This window comes from Cheilinus undulatus, linkage group 8, assembly GCF_018320785.1.
Source record: "Cheilinus undulatus linkage group 8, ASM1832078v1, whole genome shotgun sequence".
In the NCBI taxonomy this organism is placed as follows: domain Eukaryota; kingdom Metazoa; phylum Chordata; class Actinopteri; order Labriformes; family Labridae; genus Cheilinus; species Cheilinus undulatus.
In genome coordinates, this window is record NC_054872.1 from 19,152,615 (window position 1) to 19,177,822 (window position 25,208).

Below are 25,208 nucleotides of genomic sequence, written 5' to 3' on the forward strand. Positions count from 1 at the left end.
TTCATCTTTATCTTAAACCTTTTCTTTAAATTTTTTCTTTTTGTTTCCTCTCCCTCAGTCCAGCTTATTTTTTCCTCCTGCATAATTTTGCTCTTTTTTTACTTATTGCCCTCCTCCCTTCACTACCTTCTTTGCCTACTTCCACATAATTTTCTTCTCATGCCCCCTTGCTTTTTTTTCATCCTCACTTGCCTGCATTTCTCCCCATTTCCACCTTTGTCATGTATCCTTCCTGTCACCTCATGAACCCCCTTATGTATCCTGCCTTTTTAAAGCACCTTCCTCCTTTCCTGTTGCTTTTATGTCTTACCTCACATCACCTCTTAAATGATGTCCTTCGATTTCCCATTCTACACTCATCATCATCTCTCTTCCCCCTTCCTTTTATCCTTTGTCTTTCTTCTGTGTGCTCCTCTTCTATTCTCTTCCTTGGGTCTCTCCTCACCTTTATCCTCACCCTCTCTCCCACTCCAGTGCCGACTCCATGTCAAAAGCCCCAACGACTTTGAGTGGCTGAAGCAGTGTCGTTTCTACTTCAATGAGGACGCAGACAAGATGATCATCAACATCACGGATGTGGGCTTTGTGTACCAGAATGAATTCTTGGGATGCACTGAAAGACTTGTCATTACGCCATTGACTGACAGGTAGAGCCTTAAAAAAAAGGCACACACACATGCGCATTCACTCACTGAAAGAAAAATAATAGGTGGAAAAATGTTTTCTGTTACATGTAATGGTTAAATAACACATTTTCAAGTATTCAACATTTTAAAATGTCACTCATTGGTAATAATACTGTCAGGGCCTGATTCACGAAAACATTGCATGTGTTTTGCACCCAATAAACCTTTCTAAATTACCTAAAAAGACACTCTAGAGTATAAACCTTGAACACAAAACATATGCAAATGAATACTTTCACCCTTAAATGCAATGCAGGGAAACGTTTGGGGAAAATGGGCCATTTTACACACATCAGCCTAATGGCAAAAAACATGTATTTCATAAACAATGGTGCAGTTAGCCGCATCCAGTTAAAGTGGAAAAAATAGTGTCTTTTGAGAGTAGGTGGTATCTGCATTGCAGTATATATAAGCAAACTGTCGAGGAATCAAAACAAACAAATCTGCCTCTGTCTGACTTATAAAGGAGTTTAATCAGTCTGGGACTGTTAGCAGTCAAACACTTTACACACAGGAGTTCAGCAGTCAGAGTTGTTTTTAATCCTAGTCCACTCCTAGCTTATTACATTTATGTTGACAGACTTGTGCCATGAGGTTGCAAATAACTAATTACATGTACTCAGATTACTATTTACAATGTCATTTAGCAGACACTTTTATCCACAGCAACTTACATTTGGGACAGGTGCTGCTGGCGTTAGGGACCCTACCTAGACATTCGTGCTCTGACTGGGATTTGAACCCCCTATTTCCTATGCCATAGTCAGCAATGTAAACCACTGAGCCATCCAGCCAGCTGATTTAGTCGTGTACTTATACTTTTTGAGTACATTTTGGAAATAATTTTACTTTGACTTAAGTAAGATTTAACCAGAGTAACTGTGCTTTTACTTGAGTACAATAGTCTTGTATTTTCTCCACTTCTGTTGATTACATACTAGCACGTGGCGAGTAGAGATAAATGATTTTACCTACATGATATTGGTATCAGCAGGTATAAGCTTACTAGGTGAACCATCGTATTGGCAGATAAGATCATTTCAGCTGATATTTACAACAGATATTTTGGTTATACAAATCTGCCTATACCACCTGTAAATTTTGGCTGTATGAACAATTAAGTTAGTGGAGTTTTGAAGATTTTTTTTGTCAAAGAATGATTATTTTTCAATTTTTTGGTATTAAAGAGATGCAAGAAGTTTGTGCAAAAAAAAGACAAAAAAACTTAGTCATACATATTTTCTGTGTTAAATAGATAAAAATTGACTGCCCTGTTTTGCTTTGGCTTGACCAGAAAAAAAGAGAGAAGTGACATTAAGAAGTGCAGTGCTGTTACTTCAAGTACTTTGTATTAATTAGACAGTAATTTAATCTCATAGCACAAACTTAATTATACTTGTGCCTTTTGTCTCCTGCAATCCAAAATGTGTCAAATTTGCATGCAACAAAACACTTTCAACAATTTAGAGCATTAGGTTCAGGTTTAAATTATTAAACACTTTTCATTTTAAACACACAGCTCGAACAAGATCAATTCAATCTGAAATTAGCTGAAATCTTACTTAAAAACGGCCTTTGTAGCCAAGTCAGCAGTCTTATACTGCCTTTTTAATGTATGTACACCATGGCTATAGTCACTTTTTATCATGATACACACTAATCTAGAATTTAAGTTTTCTCTAGAGTAGAAAAAAATAAAAAATTGCTCATAGAGACAACAAGGTTTTTTCTAAAACTGCTCAAGATACATGCTGGTAGCTGTTTTTCTGTAATGTAGTCGAAATATTCTCCCATTGCATATATAATAGCTCATAATAGCCCTGTTTTTGCCAGTCTCTTACAGAGAAAGATGACAGTGAAATAGGGAACTGAAGAAATAAGATTTGGAGGAGTAGGCACTCTAAGGATGATCCTCACCTCTGTTACTGATAGAAGATATGACTGACAGAGACAGAGAAAGACAATCAGGGTGGGGGACAGGCAAAAGTCCACTAACAGCAAGTGTCACACGAACAGACATGGAGAGAGAAATATGAGAGGACTTAGAGGGGAGAAAAAGACGATACGAGGGAGATTAGAAGAGACAGCGGCAGGGAGGGAGCGACCAGCAGACATCAGACATCAGCTCTCCAAAGAAGTGGCACGCTGTCCTTACGGCCTGAGGCACTAAGACCGCTCTGATATTCTCATCAACTACTTTCTAACCCTTATACAGTGCCTGAATCTTTCTCTTCAGTCCCTGTTTTCCCCCTTTTGTCACTCACTGTCTTTACTCCTACTCTCTCACATTGTCTGACCTTTACACTCTCTGCTACTGAACCAGATCAGGAAACAAAGAAAGGTGGAGCTGGCGTTACATGAGGGCAGACAGGGACAAAACTGACAAGAAAACAAGCTTCCACAAACTTTGAAAAAAACAGTGCCGTGGTTTATTCCAAAGAAAAAAAGAAAAGTGATGCAGGTACATTCGAAAATAGAATCTTACAGAAAAGCATGTTTCCAACATAGTTTAATCAAAAATTGAAACTGTCACTTATTCTGCATGCATTGTCCATAAAAGGATATATTTCAAGCCTTTTTTATCTTAATGGTTTCTACTTAAGGTTATGAAAATCAAAATCATGTGTCTCAGAATATTCAGATATTACATAAGACCAATTAAAAATGTATTTATAATTGAAATATCTGTTATAGAGTTAAAGCAGCCATCTACCAGGAAATTGTAGAGAACCTCATGCTTTTGTCTGCAGAAAAGCTTTGTGGAGATACTGATTTCAATCTAGTTTGCTGACCATGGTGTTACTGTGTTGGGTTGGCCAGTCTACTGACCTGATTGAGGAAGATGAGACACCAGAGCTGAAAACTGCGATCAAAGCAACCTGGGCTCCCACAACACCCCAGCAGTGCCACTTGCTGATTGCCCCCATGCTGCACTGCATTGATGCAGTAATTCATGCAAGAGGAGACGTGAACCAGTACTAAAGGCTAAAAATGAACAAACTTTTCACAAGACTGACATTTCTGGATTATAAATCCTTTGTATTGGTTTCATGCAGTATGTGAATATTTTGAGATACTGCATTTGCAACTTTACCGAGTTGTAAACCTTAATCATCAAGATATGGGTAATTACAAAAAGTTGTGAAATATTTCACTTTAAGTGTAATGAATTGATAATATGCACAAGTTCCATTTTGGATTAAACTACAGGAAAAAAACATAATTTTTGCCGTTGTCTAAATGAAAAGCCTGTCCTGTATTTTGGTCAAAAATATGATATGGATCAAGCACTAGAGGAGATTTTTGACCCTGTGTAAAACAGCTCTAACCAGCCTTTCTCAGAACTCTCGGTTATGGTGCGTCTCTTTAAATACAAATGAGGTTCTTCTCATCCTGTATGTATGGTTGGGGTTAGCAGGTGTGGGGCAGGTATTATTATAATGATTCAGTAAAGGCACTGCACTGGATATGAATAGACAGCAAAATAAATCAACACATAAAGAGAGAAAATAAGTACAAAAATCAGCAGCTTTCACTAAATGCACATGAAATGATTCCACCAGCCATATCTGCCCAAACCAAGACTTAATTGTGATCATGGTGTGTGGTTAGAGTCTGATGTCCAACTAGATCCAGGAGTGACGAGAGGTGAGTCCATTATTGTTTCTTCTGTGGTTTGGGTCCATCTCCAGCAAGTGAGAAGTCAATGCACAGGAATCAACTTTAGGACAAGAGCAGGGATTGTATTGTCCATCTGGTGATGGAATAAGAGTTGTATGTCCTTCTTTGGATACCATTGGGCTTTCTGCAGCACTCCTGTCTGGATGACAGACAAGGAAGAAATGAAAGAAAACTATTTGCGCTTGGCCAGCTGACTGTGCCAAACTTTTAGGTGAAGCAGGAACCATGAAGTACACAGTGGAAGGTTGTTGCTGTGGTGAGGTCCCCTGCTGCAGGCAATGGGGAGGCAATGGGCGAAGGGTCTTAAGACCTTTTTTTTTTCTTTTACTTGTGCCACATGATAAGGGCCCCTGTAGGTTTCCCTCTGTCTCTTCCAATGTGTCCTTTTTACACCTTAATGTGAAGTGCTGCAAGGGCTACCAGGAAGATGAGTCCATCTGTTTTAAGGCTCTTTGATCTGCTTAAATTCAGGCTTTCACATTGTCATGTAGGCTAAGTCTTTGTTTCCTACATGGCTGCTCCCAACAGTAGATACCCCTCATACCTAAATAAATGTGTAAAATCATGATGTGTCTACTTTAACTGTCTTCCTTTGTATGTTTTCTCAGGTGCTACATCACCCTGGCCCAAGCTCTAGGTATGAGTATGGGTGGAGCCCCTGCTGGTCCTGCTGGAACAGGTAGGACTAAGAGCTAAAATCATTGCCTTGAAGAAAACTGAACACGTTTCTGGTTCTGCTTAAGCATTTTGCGTGTTTAAAGGAAGTTTTTTTCATACCACTGTAGCTTTGCTAAATGTTGCCAATTTTTTTTCTCATAGTGGATTTATTTTGGCTTCTTGTTGTCAATATAATAAGAGTGTGGTCTAGACATGCTTTTTTGTAAAGTTTCCTGAGATATTTGTTATGAATTGGCACTATATCATTAAGACTGAGTGATTGTTGATATATTGACTGTTTCTTTGAATGCTGATTTTATCAAACAAGGAAAATCAAAAACTATGTCAGGACCATTTACATGATAGTGATTGTCTTCTTCCTGGGAAGAAGTTGTAAATGAGTACTTGGTCTTTGACAAACTGTAGAAGAGTTTCTGGAAAGAGTTAGGTTGCGCAATTTTTTTTTTAGTTTTCTGTCAGACAAAAAAATAATTGGACTGAATTTGTTGTTGTCCTCTTTGTTGTCAGGTAAGACAGAAACTACAAAAGACATGGGCCGCTGTCTCGGGAAGTATGTTGTGGTCTTCAACTGCTCTGATCAGATGGACTTCAGAGGACTTGGAAGAATATTCAAAGGTAAGACTCTCAAAGAGTAAAAAAATCAACTTGCCCTTGTAAATCCACTGTGAATTAAGCAGTGCGAAGAATGAAAATGTGGAGGGATTTGATGAGGTTTTTAGCATCAGAGATATACAGTACATTTTTATGAATTCAGAGTATACAGAGTAGAGAAAATTGTTTAGTTGATTCTTTTTAAATCATGTTTGTAATTAATTTGCAGCAGGGACAATGACGTTGCATGTGTCTGATCTTCAGGTCTGGCTCAGTCTGGTTCTTGGGGCTGTTTTGATGAGTTCAACCGCATTGACCTCCCAGTGTTGTCGGTGGCAGCGCAGCAGATTGCAATAGTTCTCACCTGCAAGAAAGAACGCCGCAAAAACTTTGTCTTCACTGATGGAGACAATGTGGATATGAACCCAGAGTTTGGCATCTTCCTCACCATGGTCAGTGACACAAAACAATTACTATGTCAGACTTTAGATTTCAGATTACAGGGCTCATCATGTTGTGCCAAATCAAGTTAGATCATTTATTTTTATGGTTGTGGAGAATAATCTTATCATTTGAGTATGGTATTCCTGTTTCAGAAAACACAGTGTGATAACAGTTCATAAGGGGAGCTAAGTGTCTTATTTTACAAGACAGTTTTATCAATAAATTAAACAAACCACCCTCACTCCTATTAATCATATTAGCTAGTATTCATTATTGTAAGCTTCATACAGTAACAGCTTAATCACTTTATCTCTTTGTTACAGTCGATATCCCAAGGCAAGTCATTAAACAGAGAACAGTGCAATAATTCTCCCGTTTGGGAAGCAGGGTCAGAGATCTTTCTCTCTTTCCCTTTATAAGCTTCTGTGTATTCTGATGTGTCGGTCTACACATACATATAGAGACAGTAATTAAAAGCAGGCTCTGTTGAGAAGAGGGCCTGAGCTGTGTCTGTAGGGACTTAACTAGCTGTAGGAGTGTGCTTTCTACCAACCTTAATGATGTACTAGTATTAACTTTAGATTGTGTGTTTTACTTTGTGCGTAGCGATTAAAATCAAATAAAAGGCACCATGCATGGCCTTTTGAAAAACTGTGTAAGTAATAGCTTGTAAAAAATACATTCGTTGTTGCAGGGGTGGAAACTAACTCATTACATTGACTCATGTTACTGTAAATGAGATATTTTCTGTACTTTTACGAGTAGTTTTAAAAAACTGTGATATTACTTTTTCTTAATTTTCTGGGAAGTCTGATATTTGACTGTATTTTACAAAACGTCTGTTACTAAGTAAAAAAGGTAAAAATTGATAAGGCATAAAAAGGAGATCCCAACTTCCTGTCAATTGTACCGGAATCTGGCAGTGTTTTCTCTTACACAAGTGACTGATTCACATTACATCAAAAATTTGCTGTTTAATTGCACTCATTGGCTCATTCAGTTAAGCAGCTGGCTGGTAAGTCCCACAACCGGGGAAAAAAACTGAAACAAGGTTCAAATCTCATTACTGCCAAGAAATCCTCACAGTAACTGAAAATAATTGTCTATGTGTGTTGGAGTGACTGTGGACCAGCAGAGTTTGTCCTCCAACAATCAGAAGGTCGTGGGTTCAATTATCTGCTCCTGCAGTCACGTGTTGATGTGCCCTTGGGCTAGACACATAATCCCAGTTTGTGAATGTGAAATGTGAATGGACACATCTCAGAGGAATAAACTAATACTGATGGCCAGTTCTCCATAGCACCCTCTGCCCTCAGTGTGTAAATGTAGAGTGAATTGAGCAAAAGGGTGTGAATGGGTAGATGTGACCTGAGGTGTAAAAGCCCTTTGAGTAGATGTCTAGAAAAGCACAATACAAGCTTAAGTCCAAGTCCATTTACTAGCAGTAACAATAGAGGTGGCCATTAACATAAACAACCTGGTTGGGGATACACATTCTCAATGTTTTTGCAAGAATAAAGGAAAGATCATATGTAGAAGTAACTACTCAGTACTTTAGGTGAACTGTTTATGAATTTCTTTTTCTTGAGTAGAATTATAGACTAGTTGTGTTACTTCTATTGTAATAAATTCATATCAAATTAATTGTACTTTTACTTGAATGCAATATTCTAGTACTCTTTCTCCTGAGCAATCATCCTGCTGTATGACTTTTCCATATAAACTTTTTGGTATTCATCAGTGATAATGCCACTCACTAATTTGCCACCCTATTTGATTGAATTTATATCACTTGTTTGTTTGGCCCATGTGAAATCCCAATATGTCTTTTTCTTTTGTCACATAATCAGAATCCAGGCTATGCAGGTCGTCAAGAGCTTCCTGAAAACCTGAAAATAAACTTTCGCTCTGTGGCCATGATGGTTCCTGACCGTCAGATTATCATCAGAGTTAAACTGGCCAGTTGTGGGTTCATAGACAACATAGAGCTGGCCCGCAAGTTCTTTACACTTTACAAGCTGTGTGAGGAGCAACTCTCCAAACAGGTAAAGGAAAACATTGAAAAAGATAAATAGCTGAGAGATTTTTTGTTTAACACTAAAGCCTTTGATTATATTTCTCTTTTTTTCTATGTTTGGTATTTGATTGATTTGTATTGATGGTGGAAGATATTACACATAAACCCAAGGTGCAATGAAAATAATTGAGGCAAAGGCATAAAAAGCTTATTTTGTATGCAATTTGGTTCATTTTTATGTGTAAGTCACCCAAACTGTTATGTAATCTGTTGAGATATACTAACTGATATACAGTAAATGATTAAGAGGTTGATAATGAGGGTAGAAGCAGTAAGTAATTTTATGCTAAATCTGAAATTCTAAAGATGATTCAATGGACTCTGTCTCACAGGAAAGACAGAGAGTATGTCAAACCTTTGGGCCTTTTCATATTATTAAATTGCTAGACAAGACTTGTGTGCTCCAGTTTCTTCTTTGGATGAAATCATCTTTTAGACCTCTCTGGGCCTTTTCTAAAGAGCACTGAAGAGACTTCTTTTTTGTTAAAATCTGAAATTCAATTTGTGATTGTTCACAGGTTCACTATGACTTCGGCCTACGAAACATCCTGTCGGTGCTTCGAACACTTGGAGCAGCCAAGAGAGCCAACCCTAGTGACACAGAGTCCACCATTGTTATGAGGGTCCTTAGAGACATGAACTTATCTAAACTGGTGAGTCTGGAATACAGGAAAACACACAATATTATCTGAAAGAATATTGCAAATAAGAAAATTTAAATATTCTCTCTTTTATATTTGCATGCCCATTAAATCCATTTGCAGACCAACAAAGTTGTACTTTATAAAAATGAAAGAACTGAATCAAAAACAGATTGAGCAGACTCATCCTCAGCTGCTATGTGTGGGATTTGGAACAACTTGAGTCTTATGTGTTTGTTAGATCGATGAAGATGAGCCACTCTTCCTGAGCTTGATTGAGGATCTCTTCCCCGGCATCCAACTTGACAAAGCTGGCTACCCCGAACTGGAGGCTGCCATCGACAGACAGGTAGGAGGGAGTGAGGGCTAAGTTTGTTTGTTTTACAGGGAGAGTGAAAAAGCAGGGAGAATAAATGTAGGATAGAGGGATGGAAGGAAAGAGAAGAGAGTGAAGAGAGACAGAGGAAAGGGTAAATGGCAAGAAATGAATCGGGCAGAAGACTAATGAATTGTGTGACCACTGTATCTATCATGTCACTTTTAAACGCCTCAAGATATTGAGCCCAAAGGATACAAATGGTGTCGTTTATTATTTGTCAAGGACCTAACACAGGTTAGTGGCATTCACAGTGGAGAGAAAATAGAAAGAGATATAATAGGTCTTTAAAGCACAGCACTGCTTTATGTCTTTGGGGTGTAAATTTGGGGTGTAAATTTGCCTTAATCTCTGCAGTAAGTTATACTGCACTCTCATAACAAATTGTTGTGGCATCACTTTATACCATTTTTTAATGTATTGTAAAACATGGGATAGCTGTACTCACGTCAGTACACCCAAGGGAAGAGAGCTGCAGAATGAGAAAGAGATCAGTTGGATTTCAAGGAGCACACCAAAACCAATTTTTGCACGTGTTGGTAACATGTCTATAATTTAGAAAATGCAGCTCTTTTAGTAGTCTTACATTATAACACAGAACATTCAGTGATGTAGTGCAGGGTATACATAGGTATAGAGAATATACCCATTATTTTTTGTCTCCACAGAGTATATCCACCACTAGATAAAGAGTATACCCCAAAAAAGGATACAAATATTCACAGTCATGTGCATAAGTTTTAGGCATGTAGGGTGCTAAGGATTCATCACCGAGCTCGATGTGACACAACCCTGGACTAGAGGGGCAGGCTTTTGGCCAGAGTCAAGCTCAGTACGTGTCAGGACATGTGCTTCGCTTTGCAGCTAAAGTCAAACTTGACAGCATTTAATTTGTCTGGGCCTTGTCACTCCTGGTGATACACTTATTGACCACAAGCAGTTTTCTGCCCCTTGGGAGATCCACAGCACAACTAGGGGCTCTTGGAAGCCCTACTACCTGCCCAGATGGTACCCTAGGCCATGCTTACTCACCACAACTTCCCTGTACTCCACCCAAAGGTGTGGACTTTGTCATGTCTTTCAACAGATATTTTTGGTAATATTCAAGGACATACAAGGACATCCAGAGCATGACTGGGGTTATGCAAATCCTTCCTCCTGTCCAATGGTAGCCTCAGGCGGGCTTACTCGCCATTACATGCTCTTTTTCAACCTCCATTCTTGACCCAAACATACTTAAAAGTTCTGCACAGTACTGTGTATATAAAAGAGTATACTCACTTCTGCATGCACCACTACACCACTGAGACCATGCAACAGTGCTATTCTGCTAAGTATAGCTAACTTAAAATCAAACGTGTAAACTAACATTATACCACCATCAGGTTGAAGATGCTGGCCTGATCAGTCACCCTCCCTGGAAGCTTAAGGTCATCCAGCTGTTTGAGACACAGAGGGTCCGGCATGGCATGATGGCTCTGGGGCCCAGTGGAGCCGGAAAGACAACCTGTATACACACACTGATGAGAGCTATGACAGGTATGCTTTTTGCATGTGAAGGATCCATGTTCAAAGAAAAAGTTACACAAACTTTGATGAATGACTGAAGGTAAAACTTGTGTCTAAAGTGTTTTAGACAGAAAAAAAAATCTTTTTGCCATAAGCATGAAGCAACACCTCTCATATCTTTGTTTTCCTCTCAGAGTGTGGTCAGCCTCACAAAGAGATGCGCATGAACCCCAAAGCTATCACAGCCCCTCAGATGTTTGGTAGACTTGACGTGGCCACAAATGACTGGACTGATGGCATCTTCTCGACTCTTTGGAGAAAAACACTGAGAGCAAAGAAAGGTAAGAAGAGACACTCATTTACTGGTTCCTTTTTTTTTTGAAAATTAGCAAAGCTTGCAATGCCAATAGAACAAAGATTAGTGATGTAAAGGTACACTCATTTGTGCTGAACTGATTTGGAGCAGAACTTCTGGTGCAGTGCAGACATGTGCAAAATAAAATACATACAGAACTAAGATTGCGAAAGCTTAATTATTCCCTGCTATTGTGAAGCCGATGGGTGGACAAAGACAAGTGGAAAAAGTAGTGCACAAACTAGGGTTGGGTATTGTTTGGGTTTTTTCTGATACCGGTGCTGAATTGATATTTTTTCTGTGGTGCTAGTGCCTAAATGGTGCCTGAATCGATACTATTGAGGGAAAACAAATGTGTGTTGAAAGTTAGTAGGAGAACAAAAACTGTCTGGGTATCATAAATATTTTGCAAAAATATATCTTGTAAGGTGCCAGTCAAACATGGGATTTAAACTGCTATGCAGACGACACACAGCTATTCCTGTCCTTTCCACCAGATGACACAACTGTCTCAGCTCGGATCTCATCCTGCCTTGCTGATATTTCTAAATGGATGAGGGAATGTCACCTTCAGCTCAAACTGCCCAAAACTGAGCTCATTATCATCCCAGCTAGTCCCACTGTGGAACCGCAGATCAGTATCCAGCTTTGATCAAATAATCTCTTGCCCACTAAGTCAGCCAGGAATCTGGGTGTCATGATTGATGACCAGCTAACCTTCAAGGTCCATGTGGCCTCGATTGCTTGGTCCTGCCGTTTCACCCTCTACAACATCAAGAGGATCAGACCCTACTTGACAGAGCATGCTACACAACTCCTGGTACAGGCTCTTATAATATCACGTATTGACTACTGTAACTCATTAACTCATGCCTCCCTGCATGCACAGTTCTACCTCTGCAGTTGATCCAGAACGCAGCAGCACGTCTGGTCTTCAACCAACCCAAGAGAGCTCATGTCACGCCTCTTTTAATCTCTCTATACTGGCTTCCAGTTGCAGCTCGCATTAAATTCAAAACTCTAATCATTGCTTACAAAGCAGTAACTAAAACTGCTCCTGTTTACCTGGAGTCCCTCATCCAGGTCTACACCCCTTCTCGCCCACTACGCTCAGCCAGCGAAAGGCGCCTGGTACTTCCAGCATATCATGCTCCTAAGTCACTAGCTCGACTCTTCTCCTCTGTTGTCCCTAAATGGTGGAATGAATTACCCAACTCCATTTGATCTACAGACTCCCTCTCTACTTTCAAGAGAAGGCTAAAGACCCAGCTCTTCAGAGAACATTTTGCACTTAGCTAGGCAATTCTCTACTGTTGTCCCCAGTAGTAGATTGAGTCTCAGCCAGACTATTCTCCACTACTGTCCCCAGTGGTTGAATGAGTTTCCCAACTATAGTTAGCTTGCACTGTCCTGCTCTACTTCTGGGATTTCTTTGCCCAGCTCTTTGGGAATGATCCAGCACTTGGTACTTGGTAAATAGTTGTTGTGAAGTCTAATGGATGGCGATTAGTGATCCCACATTTTCCTTGATTCATTGTTGCTGTCTAATAACAAAAAAAAAAAAAAAACACAAAAACTCCACAAAAACAACAACGTATATTTTAGGTACTCTGCCTTAAACTCTACATGGCAGCACTTGTGTCCAATTGGAGCTGAAGCACTTGATGGCACTTACTGATGTTGTTTCTTCTTGTCTAGATCATTGCTTGTGTTGTTCTTGCTCTCAAATGTACGTCGCTTTGGAGAAAAGCGTCTGCTAAATGACATTGTAACATTGTAACATTGTAAAAGAAAACTGGTGTAACTTAAAACATAAATTACACAGATTCCATAATGTGTTTCTTGCCTTTCATTTGGTGGCAGGGTATCAGATGTGTTGGCACCAGTACCATTTCGGTACTGGTTTTTTAATTGTCCCTATAGCACAGACATTATTATTATTATGATTTTTTTAAGGATTTGTTTACGGGCTTTTTCGTGCCTTTATTAGATAGAGGAGGACAGTGGATAGACTAGGAATCAGGGATGAGATTGGGGAGAGACATGAGCCAAAGGGCTGCAGGTCGGATTTGAACTCCGGCCGCCCGCGTACATGGTGTGCACCCTTAACCACTCGACTATCTGCACACCATGCACAGACATTATTTAGCGGGGATCAGGTACATTGCTAACAACTCAATTTGTTAAAGTATTTGAAATCTCACCAATCATTGTTAACATCATTGTTACTAGGAAAAAGAATTCTAACAATGCCCAAAGGCATTCTGGGAATACTCAGATTATTGGATGTTGGACAAATAGTTTAAGTATAATCACAAAAAATACTTAAAATGATTGAGTACTGTATTCCTAAAACTAAAGATGTGTTTAATCAACTCAGCAAAATAGAGCTGAAACAGTTATTTCAGATTTTTAAGTTAACAGAATTCATTTCTTTTAACAACCTATAACTGTTTGGTCTTACAATGTAGCATTAGCTTCAGCTATGAGACAGTTATCCTCCTCATCTGCTCAGGTCAGCTGTTAAAAGTGCCCTCAAGTTAGATGGCTGTAACAGTAGATAAGAAGTAGTCCAATTTGATCTTTTTTTTTTCAATTAATCACAGGATTTCTTTTGTTAATAATTGCACACTTTTTATTGCATTGTAATTCCATTATTTTGCTTTTTAACTTTTTTTGTGTCACTTTTTTATTTTCTGCTATCTTAAACTTAGGGTAATAGAGTGGTGCAGTCATTACGTAATTTTGTTGGCAAAACCTGGAACCCGGATAATATAAGCATTTGCTTCGTAAATATATCTGACAAAAGTAAAAAGTTAATGCCATGCTTTATTGAACTACAATATTTGCCACACTTGGGGTTATGACATGTATTGTCCCAACAAACACTGTAGTCCTGGTTAGCTGTCCTTTACCAACCATCTTTATCTAGACTTGAAAAGACATACAATTAAAAGGTGGGGCACTTTTCAAAAGTATTTTATGCTGTAAAAAAATGCTTAAAATCTCTTGAGCCTGTGTGCACCACATACCTTGTTTCAGGCATTTAACCAAAAACTACATCAAAAATCCCATAGCCTCTCAGACGAGGGAACCAGAAGTGCTAAAATGCTAACTCACTTCTGCATTTTAGGACTGCTTCCTGCACCACTTTATTGACTTACAGTTTGAAGGTAGAAAGAAGTAGATTGAAACTTTTAACTTGAACTTATCCATGGAAAAAGAAACTTGTTATTGATTTAAAGGACAAAAGTGAACATTAAAAAGGTAAATCTTTGATGAAACAAGGTTTAGATGATTTTTGACTAAGTTGTTTCAGTTTTTTAAAGTAAATGCAACATCAAGGAGCAGTAGTAGACTTATTTAACATCACTGTGGCTCCAGGGAGATGCAGTAGTGGCTTAACCAAAGTTTGTTGAAAGGGATATTAAAACACGCAATTAATCATAATTAAGAAAATGTACTGCACTAATTTTAGATTGTAGTTAATCATGATTAATGTGATTAATCTTGACTGCCCTAGTTTATTTAATGTTTTATAATGAAAGACAGGACTGTCACATATCCCCCACATAAGTCAAAAAGACTTTGGTTGTTATAATATTGATAAGGGTATCAATATCAATTAAAATAAGGATGTATGTCCCTTATATGTTGTGTAACTCATTTCGTAAAGTTTTATTTATCAAAGACTTTTTTGGTTGTAGGCAGCACCACTGCGCAAAAATGCAATTTTCTTATTTTATTTTTTACAAATAAAAACCATAAGCAGGTCTGAGAGCCTAAAATAAAAGTAGATATTGTTGTACCATTGTAGCCCTAACAAGTATAGTAGTATAGTAAATGAATGAACACTTGTTGCAGATTAAAGTCATTGCATTCATACATAACATGCAAAATTCAAGCAACTGTTTTGGGTTTTAGGCTAAAATGAAAATTCTACATGCTTTCTAAAAACATTTTGAGATATACCTAAATGTCTTTAAATTTCACATTTGTAGTAGGATGTTAAAAGAGCTTAACTTCAAATGAACAAATAAAGCAACATTTATCGGTGTATTCTCTTTTTAGATTATATAAGAGGAAGAGAGGAAAAAATGAGAGGAAAGTCTTTTTGATTCCTTAGATGATTCATTAGTGCTCTGTAATCGAGGTTTTTCTCTTTACCGAGGGATCTCTGGGACCAGAATGTTATGCCGTTGGAGTGAACTTTAAATGTCTTGGGACATCACTGCATCCATAGTTCAAAGCAGCACCAAAAGCTGTTTTATCTCTCTCCTCAGTGCTAATCCCACACTGTTCATTAAAAATATGTGTGAATTTATGAATATATATCACATGTTCCTGCTTTCAAGTGTTAAGATATGCATCTGATGTGTTCAGTGTATGTTCTCATCCTGTTAGGAATACCTTTGAGCCGTAAGTATGTTTGTTTATTGCCTTTTACAGCTGCATGCTGTTGATACTGTTCTCTTAAGCAGCTTGTTGCTCTGAGCAATAAGCTGAAAAAACTGATGCTGTTGAGTCTTGACAGAGTGAGGTTTTCTACAAAGAAAATAGGCTGTGCTTTCCTCATGAGACAACAGCATCCAAAGCCCATAATACTTGAATGATAGCTGTGTAGAACTGCGTCTGATTGCTAATGATTAAACTGTATGACAACTGATTACTCAGACTCTTTCAACACTGAGTCCCTTCGTTGAAGACCAGAGCGTTACCTCACCACAGAGTAACATTAAATATCTTCATGAGACCAAACATGCACACTGGTCTGACCAACATATGAATTGTTTTCTGACTTTGAAGAGTAAGATTTAAATTTGAAAGCCAAAGTGGGCTTAATTGGGTTGTTTCTTGTATAAATGTTATTTTAAGGGGCGCAGGTGGTGCGTGCCCCATGTACGCGGGCGGCCCGGGTTTGAATCCGGGCTGAGGCCCTTTACCGCATGTCTCTCCTCGCTCTCTTCCCTGTTTCTGACTCTATCCACTGTCCTCTCCTCTATCAAATGAAGGCACAAAATGCCCAAAAATAAACTTAAGAGAAAAAAAATGATATTTTAATATTCCCATCATATCTTTGGATGTTTTGTATTGTTCTGGTGTTTGCTGCTTTCTTCAGAGAGGAGGTAAAAGGTTTATAATGGCAAAGAAATACCAATGATTTCATTTCTGGCATTCTTTGAAAATAATATTTGGGGTCATTTTTGTGTTTTAAAACCAGAATATGTGAGCAGATATATTGAATTCCTGTCTAGGCTGACTCAGAAGTTCATTTGCATTGTGTTTTTCAAAGTTTGTCTGCCTTGTTATTTGCAGTAAATGCTAACTCAAAGGTCTTTTTGTCCTTCAGTCATGCAAATCATGAGTGTGAGCATGACTCCCACTATGTCATGTCCTTGTTCATGTTAACAGATACTCTGTTTTCTCCCTCAGGAGAGCACATCTGGATCGTCCTGGATGGACCAGTCGATGCCATCTGGATTGAGAACCTGAACTCTGTTTTGGATGACAACAGAACTCTTACTCTGGCAAATGGAGACCGCATACCAATGGCTCCTAACTGTAAAGTCGTTTTTGAGCCACACAACATTGACAATGCCTCTCCAGCTACTGTCTCACGTAACGGCATGGTGTTCATGAGCTCCTCAGTGCTTAATTGGAGTCCAATACTTGAGGTAACGCATCTGAATGACAAAATATGTTTTTTTTTTTCTCCTGTGAAGAACCCATCATGATCCCAATGGACATGCATGCTGGAAGAGACCATGAGACAAATATTTTTCAAAGCTGGTGCTGGGGGAGACTGATTAATGGCCCTGTTGTTTTACATATACAAAGTAAATTAAAATTACAATTTACATAATTGAAAAAAAAAAGCAAAATTATACAAGCTTTCTTTTATGTTTTATTTTTAAAAATTACAGAAGGAAACAGGGAAAAACCACAATATCTCATGTTAATATTGTAGGAGTTATCAGCTTTATTGTGATGAACCTATTAATTTAAACAGGGATGGGCAACTTTGGTTACTGAAAGGGCCACATTATTTTTGTTTTTTCTCACTACCAGAGGTCCACATTGTTACACGTTGCAGGCTTCTTCCTGTTTAACAATTATAATTTATTTTCAATTTTATTTAATTTCTCCTGAATATTGGCATAGAATTGCAGGAATCACATACAAAATATTAAATTCCCACAAGTTTTGCTCTCACACTGCGTGAAAAATCCTTCATAAATTATAAAACTAGAATGATTTTTAGTGCCCTGTGATGTCATGAAAGCAAACATTTCAAAATGAATGATAAGGAAACTATATCAGAGCATTATTAGCAGCAGCTTGCTCTCTCTCCCTCTCATTTGCATGTAACACACACATGGCTTTGGGTAGTTGTGAGTGAACACCAGAGGAGACTATTGACAACATAGGATTAATTTTTTTCCCACAGGTTGCAACGTATCACTACATAGCCCATCCAGGTGTAGTTACTGACATATTTGCCATCCACGATCAGTTAACTCATCCATTATCTCCCTTTTCTCCATGCACTTCGGATGCATGTTGTACTGGCGAACAAGGTTCATCCTCAAGCAGATTACAAAGAGGACTTAAGAAACACCTACAAGTGGTTAATAAAGAAATTGATCAATTGCTGCTGAGATAGAGTTAAGATCACAGAGACAGGTAGAAAGAGTAGGAGAGACTGTATACGAGCTGGGGTAGATATGTGCAAGGATAATAAACCTGAGGTGAGCAGACCAAAGTTGTAAATTAGTTTAAGAATAAGGAACGATTAATAAAACTAGAGAATTAAAATTCTGAAGAAATTGGGCAGTGAATGCTCACTGATAAAGTAGTAACAACACCACACACTAACTGACTCATTCACCAACATCCTAAATTAACACTCTTAAAACAAAATCTTTTGTGAGAAATACAACTTCAGAGTAAACAAACTCAGTGTTGAAAGAAGCTTTAATAGTACATCTATTGTGCTGGCTTTTTTGGGCCAGCTTCTATATTTGTCAGCTGGATTGTGATTTGTTTTACAGAACAAGCAATATAAACACATGTGTTCCTCCATTCTGACGTTCATCCCACTTTATGCTTCACATTTACTATCTTTGCCATGGCTGTGTTTGTTGTGCTTCCTTCTTTGGCCAGCTTGCTCTATAATCCTGCTCATGCCTGCTTGGCTGTCTGTGGTGTTCCACCCACACAACAGGATTTCCAATCATGAATATTGAACAGGGCTGCACGGCGGCGCAGGCATTAGCTCTGTTGCCTTACAGCAAGAAGGTCTCTGGTTCGCTTCCCGGTCAGGGCCTTTCTGTGCAGAGTTTGCATGTTCTCCCAGTGCATGTGTGGGTTCTCTCCGGGTACTCCGGCTTCCTCCCATCACTAAAAACATGCTCATTAGGTGAATTGGTGACTCTAAAATTGGTTGTGAGTGTGAGCGCGCCAGGTTGTCTGTCTCTATATGTCAGCCCTGCGATTGCCTGGCGCCCAGGCTAAGGTGTACCCTGCCTCTCAAAATTTTGAATACTAAATGGCATTAGCCAAAACAATAGGCCTGATAAATCATCTGGCACTCTTTCTTTCGAAAATGGGTGGGCAGTGCTCTGTAATCCATGAGTAATCCATGACTTTGGCCATGAAAAACAGTAGCTGGAGATTTACCTACCAATAAACTATGACCATCATTGATACCTTATGAACTATAATGGTTCAAACACCTGTATGTATGCATTGACTAATATATAAAGTCAGACATGAGATACTTTTGATACAGATGCATTACTTATACTTTATGAATTTAAGCTTTTTTAAAACATTAGTTCATGATTATCCCTGGACGCTGTAATGAAGCATTACCAATGGATGAAACTGACAAAAAAATATTTTTCCCGGATACTGAATGACTTGTTAATTTCATAAGACCAATAAAGATTTGTTATCTTAGTGTAGCATAGCTGACATTTTTACTGCATCTGAAGGTAAACATCGTTCAACCTGTGATATTCTTCAGTTAAACATGCACTGTGCTGTGAAACTAATGTAAGACAGGCTTTCTAACTTCATTTTTTGGTTGTTGCTGTCAGGCCTGGTTGATGAAACGCTCCCCTCAGGAAGCCGAGACGCTGCGGGAACTTTTCTCATCTTCATTTTCTGAGCTCTTCCGCTTCAGTATGCAGTCACTTGAGTTTAAGATGGACATGCTAGAAGCATTTGTCATCATGCAATGCATTAACATGCTGCAGGGGCTAATACCACCAAAGGTAAGGTTGCAACTTTCATGGAATCAGAGGAAAAGACTCAGACAGCACTTGTTGGTTTTAAGAGAGCTACATATGTACTACCAAATATATGCTCCTGAGTAATGAGGGGAATTGATATGGATAGAAGGTATTATCAATCATTTGCTGTTCCAAGAAAGACCCACAAGAGCCTGCCAAAGGATGAACTTGAGTATTAAAAATGCTATCCATCACACAGATGTAAGCTCAGTATAAATTACTGGAAGAATAAAAGAGCTATTTTCTCCAGCCTTCAGAATTACAAACAGAAAGATCTAGGTTCATCTCTTATATATTTCTAAAAGCAAAGCCAAACTGACAGCACAAGCAGAGCTAAACAAGCTTTGATACTGCCAAATGGACTAATTATGACTTTATTATGCCAACATATTAAATAATATTTTAATGAACTGTTGGCATGGGACAGTTGTTTTTCTCCTTGTTGATTTTATATTACGATGGCTTTTGATGATTTTGATGGCAAATGTACATTTTAGTTTTAATCACACACCCCACTCCCACCCCTTTTTATTGTGTATTTGTATTTTTAAAAGTCCTTGATCTAAAGAAGCTGTTATTTTACAGGAACACTATGGTGAGTTATCCAGAGAGCACCTGGAGCGGTTGTACGTCTTTGCCCTGATGTGGAGCAATGGAGCCTTACTTGAATTAGATGATCGCAGAAAGATGGAGGTCTGGCTCAGAGGGAACAGCAGTATCTGTCTGAATCTGCCAAATATTTCTCCTGAGAGTGAGGACACCATGTTTGACTACCATGTCACAGCAGATGGTATGCATATATTAATAAACAGATGTTAACCTGAAGATAAGATGCAGAAATATCAGAAGAAATATCAAGACTATTCCTTGTAGACAGAAGCATTCAGCACCATGTTTCACTTTGCAACAGATGTACAACTCTGTAAAAAAAAATTGAAGGACCACACAAAAACTATGTGTTCTTAAATTCTTCTACTTCTATATATGCAACTGGATAAGCAGAATGTTTTTTTGTTTTATTGTGACAACATTACACCCTGCTTTCAAACTCCTATATAAAATATTCTCATCTAGGTATCATCTGCAAAAACATAAACACATATTGAGTATTTGTCGCAGACCACATAAAACAACCAAAGCTAGGAAAACAACATCATATTCATTTTTAAACAATAGGATACAAGTATTTTAACTTATGCTCTCAGCATAAAGGACTTAAGCTTGTGTATTGCTTTTCTAGTTATCTGACCACTCAAACTGCATTTCACACTTACCCTTTTTACCCATTCACACCAAATTTACACACTGATGGCAATGAATGTTACGCAGAGTTGCCATAAGTATCAACTAATCCAATTCTTTTGCAAACACATTCACATGCTGAAAACATTGACACGTGACTGCAGGAGCTGGGGACGGACTCCTCAACCTTCTGACTGATTTGAGATGACCGACTCTACCAGCTGAGCCACATCTGCCCTGAGCTTTACAGCACCTGCTTATCCCAGGGGGTCACCCATCAAAGTACTAACCAGTCTGAGATCGACAAGAGTGAACGAGATTGGGCATGCTCAGGGTGGTGTGGCTTTAAGCCTTGGTCATGTCAAGTAGAATGAGATGTAGCTGCATCAAATTCCACTCACATTTAAACAGAATGGCTTCAGTGCATGTAGGAATGCTGATTTTGGGAAAATTTGGAGTGCTCTCAAATTTTTTAAGAGATCTAAATGAGAGTATTATATCTGGACATTTGGAGAAATGGAATTTTATTAAAACACGAACCATTTAAATAGTAGAACTAGTAATGTGTTTTTGCAATGGACTTGTTTTCTGAGCTTTATGTTTACCAGATTGTTCCCTGTTATGCAGATTTATGTTTATAGCTTAATGTCATTTTAGAGGTGTCACTGCTGTATTTTGTACCTATCTCTAAATCACTGATTCCTTATTCTTTCTTCATTTATTCTTCATCCAGGTCAGTGGGTCCACTGGAACACCAGGGTGGAGGAGTATGTTTATCCATCTGAAATAACCCCAGAATACAGCTCCATCCTGGTCCCCAATGTGGACAATGTTAGAACAGACTTCTTGATTCAGACCATCGCCAAGCAGGGCAAGGTGGGAATTAAAAGAAAACACAAACTTATACTGTATATGTGCAATGCCTGTTTACAGTGCCTGTATCATGCCAGTCAAATTTAAAAACTCCAGTCGAATCTTGAATTGTGATTGGAAGTATCCATGTTTTAATACTGTTAAATCTTCCCAGAATTTTTCTTGAGTATACATTACCCCAAGGTGTTTAAAAATTACATTTTACAAGAAGCAAGTTGGTAAAAGCACTTGCCAGCATGCACACACAAGCACAGTACAACGACACAGTTTTCACACTACACTTGTGGACTGTGTTACATCAGGATCAAATGAAGTTATGTGTTTCCTCTCCCTCTGTGTGCAATGGTACATATGCGCTCTTTTTCTTCCTTTGTTTAGAGATAATTTGAAAAATAATGATCAAATAGCCCACTATTATCCGACAGGATCCAAGAATGTGGAGTAACTGTTCTGGGTAATGTTAAACAGATAAAGAGGGAAACCCTTATGAGCTCTGTCCAGCAGTGAATTCCCCCTGCAGGAAGCTTTTAAAAAAATTACAGACCAATTTAGCGGTACTGGCTGACTTCATCTGCATATCCCATAGAAAGGGTTAATATAAGTTTTTAAAAACTGTTGATGGAGTTGCATCTTGTGGAACAGATGACCTACCCCTCAGGTAAGTGCATACCACCTATTGGCACAACGGACAGTTTAACTTTACGTCCCATGTTTCATGATTCATTCTTCTCTATACGGCTCCAAAATCTTACAGAAGAAAAACTGTGGAAAAAAACTGAATATTTATAATACTGCTGCTATTTTCAATCTCTCACTCATTTGTGCTTACTTATAATAAATTGATATGGGTCAAATGTGTCATCTGATATATTGATAGGATAGTGGTTTATTGATGGTAACCTTACCCGTGTGTTGATGGTGTAAAGGAAACGTCTAAAGGAACATCAGGTTTACACATGCTCCTCTTTATAGAGTCTTGGACATTTATGACAAGAGTTTTAGAAAGGATGATGCCCATTTAACCTCTCCTGTATTCAATGTATAATGCTTCATCTATTGCTCAGTACAGCTGAGTGGACACAGGCTGGCGCACACTTCAGATCGATAACATGGCAGCCTTACTGGATGCAGAGTGGTTCCTCTAAAGGACCAGTTTAAATACTGCCGGTCGATGCACTGCTCAAAAGCCCATCAAATGTATCACCACACGACATTTATCATACAGCCTGTGTGTGTGTGTGTGTATTTGTTTATGCATGTACGTAAGAGTCATTCAAATTCATAACGCCACAGAGAAGAATGAGAAGCTTCTTTGTGTTCAGGTGAAATTTAATTAGCTTTTAGGCTTTTTCTAAGCCTCTTCAGTCCCATTTAATTTTAACAGGTTGGCTGTATTTGTTGTTTGCAGTGGTTAATGAACCTTAACTGAGTTCATAATTGTAACAATCAGAAAACAATCACATTGTTTCATTATGTTAATCTGTGACAAAGGTCCATGTAATCAATGGTTTATATTGCTGGTACACAAACAATGCATGAAGCTAAAGTAGCAGTGATTTTGATTAATTTCATCTCTTTAGTCTGCTATCATTGAGAAGAAACAACAACAGCTATGGTCTTAGATAAAATGCATTGCATTTTTCAGTGGTTACCTTCTGCAAATTAATCAGAAGTAGCCTTTTGTTGTTGTCTTTAGCAATGGTAAAAAAGCAACTAATCTTTGACTTATAGAGGGAAATGCATTATTTCTTCGAGCTGCCTAACGTAAGGGATGCTGTAGGGCTGAAAATTGTCATTTTCTGTTCTCTTTGTCTCTTCTAAACCTTGTCTGTATTATTCTTTTGCAATAACATGATGTCCTTTGTTATGCCATAGTAACAAATCAATGCTCAAAGATTCCTCTATAAAACTGAATATTAGCCAATAATTAGTTTTTCCAACAATCAAATCCCAACACTGTAATAAAAAAGTCTCAAATTTTCCTAGGCTGTTCTGCTGATTGGAGAGCAGGGAACTGCCAAGACTGTCATCATCAAAGGCTACATGTCAAAATATGATCCTGAGACCCACATAGGCAAGAGCCTCAACTTCTCCTCTGCCACCACACCTCTCATGTTCCAGGTAGTGCACAGCATATTTACAGCTTCCTGTCCTATTCTTCCCTGTTTCACCAGAAGAAGGTTATTCTAAATCTCTGTTAACTTGTCATTGGTAATCTTTTATGTGACTTGATGATACTAAGCATGTGTAGACTATGAAATTCCTTCCCTGAACATATGTAAGCTGAAAATGTTCACTAGGTTATTGATGAGTTCCATGTGAAATGAGAACATATGGATCCAGCTCTAATAGCTTCCTTCCTCAGATTTCATCACCAAAATAATTTTGCTCCTTGTGTGTTTCTCTCAGAGGACAGTGGAGAGCTATGTGGATAAGAGGATGGGAACCACTTATGGCCCTCCTGCTGGGAAGAAAATGTCCATTTTTATTGATGATATAAACATGCCTGTCATCAATGAATGGGGAGACCAGGTCAAGTCTTGTAATTGTTTAAGCACTTGAAGATAAAATGACTAAAATGATCCTTAAATATGTACCTTAATTCAACACAAATACATAGCTGGTGTGGTTCAAAATGCCATGACAGATAATTTCAGTTAATGTTCCAGTAATAATTTGTTCCTATTAATCTAAATGAATACTGCACATGTTGGTTGTCTGATTAACTGCTCCAAAATAAGCTGTTTTCAGAAGTAAGAAGAAGTCTGAGTTTAAAACCACTTCCAAACAAATCTTCTTCGATTAAACATATGTACTGTTCTTTATCTTAGGTAACTAATGAGATTGTCAGACAGCTGATGGAGCAAAATGGTTTCTATAATCTGGAGAAACCGGGAGAGTTCACCAATATTGTAGATATCCAGTTTCTGGCGGCTATGATCCATCCAGGAGGAGGCAGAAATGATATCCCACAGAGACTGAAAAGGCAGTTCTCCATCTTTAACTGCACCCTGCCTTCTAATACCTCCATTGACAAGATATTTGGTGAGTAAATGGGTGGAGTGGTATTACTGTTAATGTGTATTTAGTTTAGTTGGACCTAAATGAAGAGATAAAAGAGAATTTAATGGAATAGATTAATTCAATATTTTTATGTAATTTTTAAGCACTACTGTAAAGAACTGATTAATTAAATTAAGATTGAATGTCTTGGCTAATGCCTTATGCTTTACATCTCACAATGTAATACTGGCATTAATGAATAATCATATTCCTGTGTTTATTTTGATGACTATCTGGACTTCAACCTATCAATAAAGGTGTGATTGGTGAGGGTCACTTCTGTGCACGCCGAGGTTTCTCTCCTGAAGTTCGAAACACCATACCCCGCTTGGTGTCTCTGACCCGCCATCTCTGGCAGTTGACGAAGACGAAGATGCTTCCAACTCCTGCAAAGTTTCACTACATCTTCAACCTGAGGGATTTATCAAGGATATGGCAAGGCATGCTCTACACTAACGCTGAGGTGATCAACTCTGTCCAGGTGAGAAGATCAGGGTGTTTTTTTTTTTAATTCATACTGTTGTGCAGTTAAGTAAGAACATTGTCGTTGGTAAATTTAGTCTTATTAAAACTTAATCATTTACAGGGTAAATAGGGCTTTGGGACGAAATAATGGGTATTAACATAATTTCAGTCAAGGTACGCATTGCTGAAAAATAAAAAAAAATTTTAAAAAGAGAAAGCTGGGAGTCTTA

General features: G+C 38.3%; 1 protein-coding gene across 1 annotated transcript in view; it reads left to right on the forward strand.

Moving 5' to 3' along the window:
- dnah5 (dynein, axonemal, heavy chain 5) overlaps positions 1 to 25,208 on the forward strand; it is a 172,962-nt gene that overhangs the window by 47,524 nt on the left and 100,230 nt on the right. Inside the window, exons 39-55 of the mRNA XM_041793296.1 lie at positions 475 to 647; positions 4,976 to 5,046; positions 5,553 to 5,660; positions 5,901 to 6,088; positions 7,931 to 8,125; positions 8,676 to 8,810; positions 9,040 to 9,147; positions 10,560 to 10,713; positions 10,878 to 11,024; positions 16,472 to 16,713; positions 19,141 to 19,317; positions 19,921 to 20,125; positions 21,311 to 21,453; positions 23,437 to 23,571; positions 23,860 to 23,982; positions 24,282 to 24,495; positions 24,771 to 24,994. Of these exons, the coding sequence (XP_041649230.1) occupies positions 475 to 647; positions 4,976 to 5,046; positions 5,553 to 5,660; positions 5,901 to 6,088; positions 7,931 to 8,125; positions 8,676 to 8,810; positions 9,040 to 9,147; positions 10,560 to 10,713; positions 10,878 to 11,024; positions 16,472 to 16,713; positions 19,141 to 19,317; positions 19,921 to 20,125; positions 21,311 to 21,453; positions 23,437 to 23,571; positions 23,860 to 23,982; positions 24,282 to 24,495; positions 24,771 to 24,994 (2,742 nt within the window). The remainder of the gene's footprint in view (positions 1 to 474; positions 648 to 4,975; positions 5,047 to 5,552; positions 5,661 to 5,900; positions 6,089 to 7,930; positions 8,126 to 8,675; positions 8,811 to 9,039; positions 9,148 to 10,559; positions 10,714 to 10,877; positions 11,025 to 16,471; positions 16,714 to 19,140; positions 19,318 to 19,920; positions 20,126 to 21,310; positions 21,454 to 23,436; positions 23,572 to 23,859; positions 23,983 to 24,281; positions 24,496 to 24,770; positions 24,995 to 25,208) is intronic.